Raw genomic sequence first — 2,133 nt, forward strand, 5'->3', positions numbered from 1 at the left:
AGATAGCCAGTAACTGAAATTCGAAAAAATTTAGTAGTCGTAGAAAAACGGAAAAAAAAAGCGTCAACTCTATGGGGTTCAAGTTCAAGTTACCATATTTCACTTTACGAAAAAAAAAAGCAGAGAGCGTCGATCGTTTAGCAATAGGGAACGACGAAGGAAAAAAAAACGGAAATATTATCAGTTTTTAGAAACAGGATAACAAAAAAAAGAATAAGGCGACAGCTTAAAGCGTAGTTAGAGTTGAACAGTTGAAATATTCGGTCGTTAGACGTGAGGCGGCCGAAAAACGGAGGGGTAAAGGAGGATTGTTTAGTAAAAGAAAAAGCAGTTAAGTTAATGCTATAAACAGCACTTTTCATAGTAGCGGCGATCGTTTTATGTTTGAAGAGTCTGTATCTAAAATCTTCTAACAAGGCGGTTCATCTGGGGGAGGATGATCCTCTAGGTTCCTCACCGAGCGTGGACCGAGCTCAGAGCAACAGCTGATGAACCACTGCCACTGGTCGGTTATTGAACGATGGCCTCTATTTGAAAAATGCCTCAAACTCCCTCGGTAGGTCAGCAGGACTTTCTGATTTGATATTCTCCATAACGAGGAAGTGTTTCGTTTCCGACGTTCGCAGTTCTATATTCATTGTTTGCAGGTCTGAGTTTCGCTGGTTATGCTTGTTAGCTACAAACAACTCCTTGTTTTGTTTGTGTTTCTTCTTCTTTTACAAAACAGGAGCTACAGTCGGTGTCCTCTGGTCTGCATTTCTTTCTTCAACATGCGGTCTTCTGGTCCTGGGTTCCTGCTTTCGGCACGAGCAGGAATCGAACGTCTTCCGGCCCCCCCCGATGCAGAGGTTAGGGGGGTAACCTGAGGGGTTGGGGGTTAGTATTGGGGGAGGAGGTAGAGGGGCGGGAGTTTGGCGATACTGAGATGGATGAGGGGGTGGGGAGATGTAGTGCCGGGATTGAGGAGGTTGGGAGGAAGGTTGGGTGGGTTTGTGGTAGCAGGAGGTAGGTTTCATTCTAGGAATCGAACCTGGGGTTGCTGGGAGGTTTCCTGGTCGGTTGATGGTTTGCCGAGGTCTTGCAGGTGGAGGAGGGATGCCCTTCGCTTTGCCAAATACCTCTGCAGTCTGACTGGGCATCCCTTAAACCCAAAGCATGATGTTGCTGGCTGCAGTTAGGGCATCGGGCAAACTGTGTGGCCCTTTTCCCTTGTACTTTTTTCAAGCACGACTTCTGTCTCGTGTTTTGCACTGTGGCACCCTCCACAGATGTGGTTTTCTCTGATTTGCACTTCCACGTTTTTGTTGATGTCCATACCTCTACACTTGAAGCATCTCAGAGGTCTCCTGGTACGAAGGCTTTCCGGTCCTCGTAAGTGCCAAGAATCCCAATGGCTGACCCACTGGCTGGAATTTGGCCCTTGAAGGTCGCTTCTATCTTTAGAGTTTCCGTGTCCCCAATCTTTTGTAGTAATCATACTTGTTGGCTTCCATGATGTTGGGAACCTCGAGGACCTCTTTCGATAGTGATGTCTTTTGGGGACTTTGCCAGATCATCCCCTTGCTTATTTTTGAAGCAGGATCAAGAAGTAGGTGGCACAGGTTTGTCTTTTCTTCAGTTAGTTCATCAGGCTTTTTTGGTTCCTTTAGGGAGTAATTATAAATTCTCCCCTTAAATTCGGTTCTGGCTATGAGGTTTGGCTTCTGGATATTTTTTCTCAAGGGCCACTGACTGGCAGCATACGAAACGTCTGGCCCTCGATTGTGACAGCTTTTAAACTTCCGGAAGTGTTTGGAAAATTTCCACATAAACTCGCCGTATTCGGGTGCTGAATTCGTTAGGGAGCAGGTTATTGTTGGTCGAAGTTTGGTGGCAAAAAGATCTTTCTTCACTGTTTTCTTCTTCTTTCTTCTTCCTTCTTGCTTTAGAGAAGCCTTGCTCGTCCTCCAAGGGCGGGTCCTCCCTGGGATTACCGGGCGAAAGGGGTTCTTGTTAGCGCCATACTTGTCCAAAATTATAGGTTTAAAATGACGAAGAGTTTACGTAACGCGCCTGATGCCACCGAAATTACGTAACCGTGATGAATGTCAAGAAAGAGTCTGTGGGGCGGCCGTTATTTATTAGCGCCTTGGA

At 46.2% G+C, this 2,133-nt stretch overlaps 1 protein-coding gene across 1 annotated transcript; it reads right to left on the reverse strand.

Annotated features, from left to right (window-relative positions):
• Positions 1-716: 716 nt before the first annotated feature.
• LOC135217620 (uncharacterized) lies at positions 717-1,139 on the reverse strand. The gene has a single exon (XM_064253584.1). The coding sequence runs from the start codon at positions 1,137-1,139 to the stop codon at positions 717-719; it is 423 nt and encodes a 140-aa protein (XP_064109654.1).
• Between the last annotated feature and the right edge of the window lie 994 nt (positions 1,140-2,133).

This window comes from Macrobrachium nipponense, chromosome 7 (genome assembly GCF_015104395.2).
Source record: "Macrobrachium nipponense isolate FS-2020 chromosome 7, ASM1510439v2, whole genome shotgun sequence".
In the NCBI taxonomy this organism is placed as follows: domain Eukaryota; kingdom Metazoa; phylum Arthropoda; class Malacostraca; order Decapoda; family Palaemonidae; genus Macrobrachium; species Macrobrachium nipponense.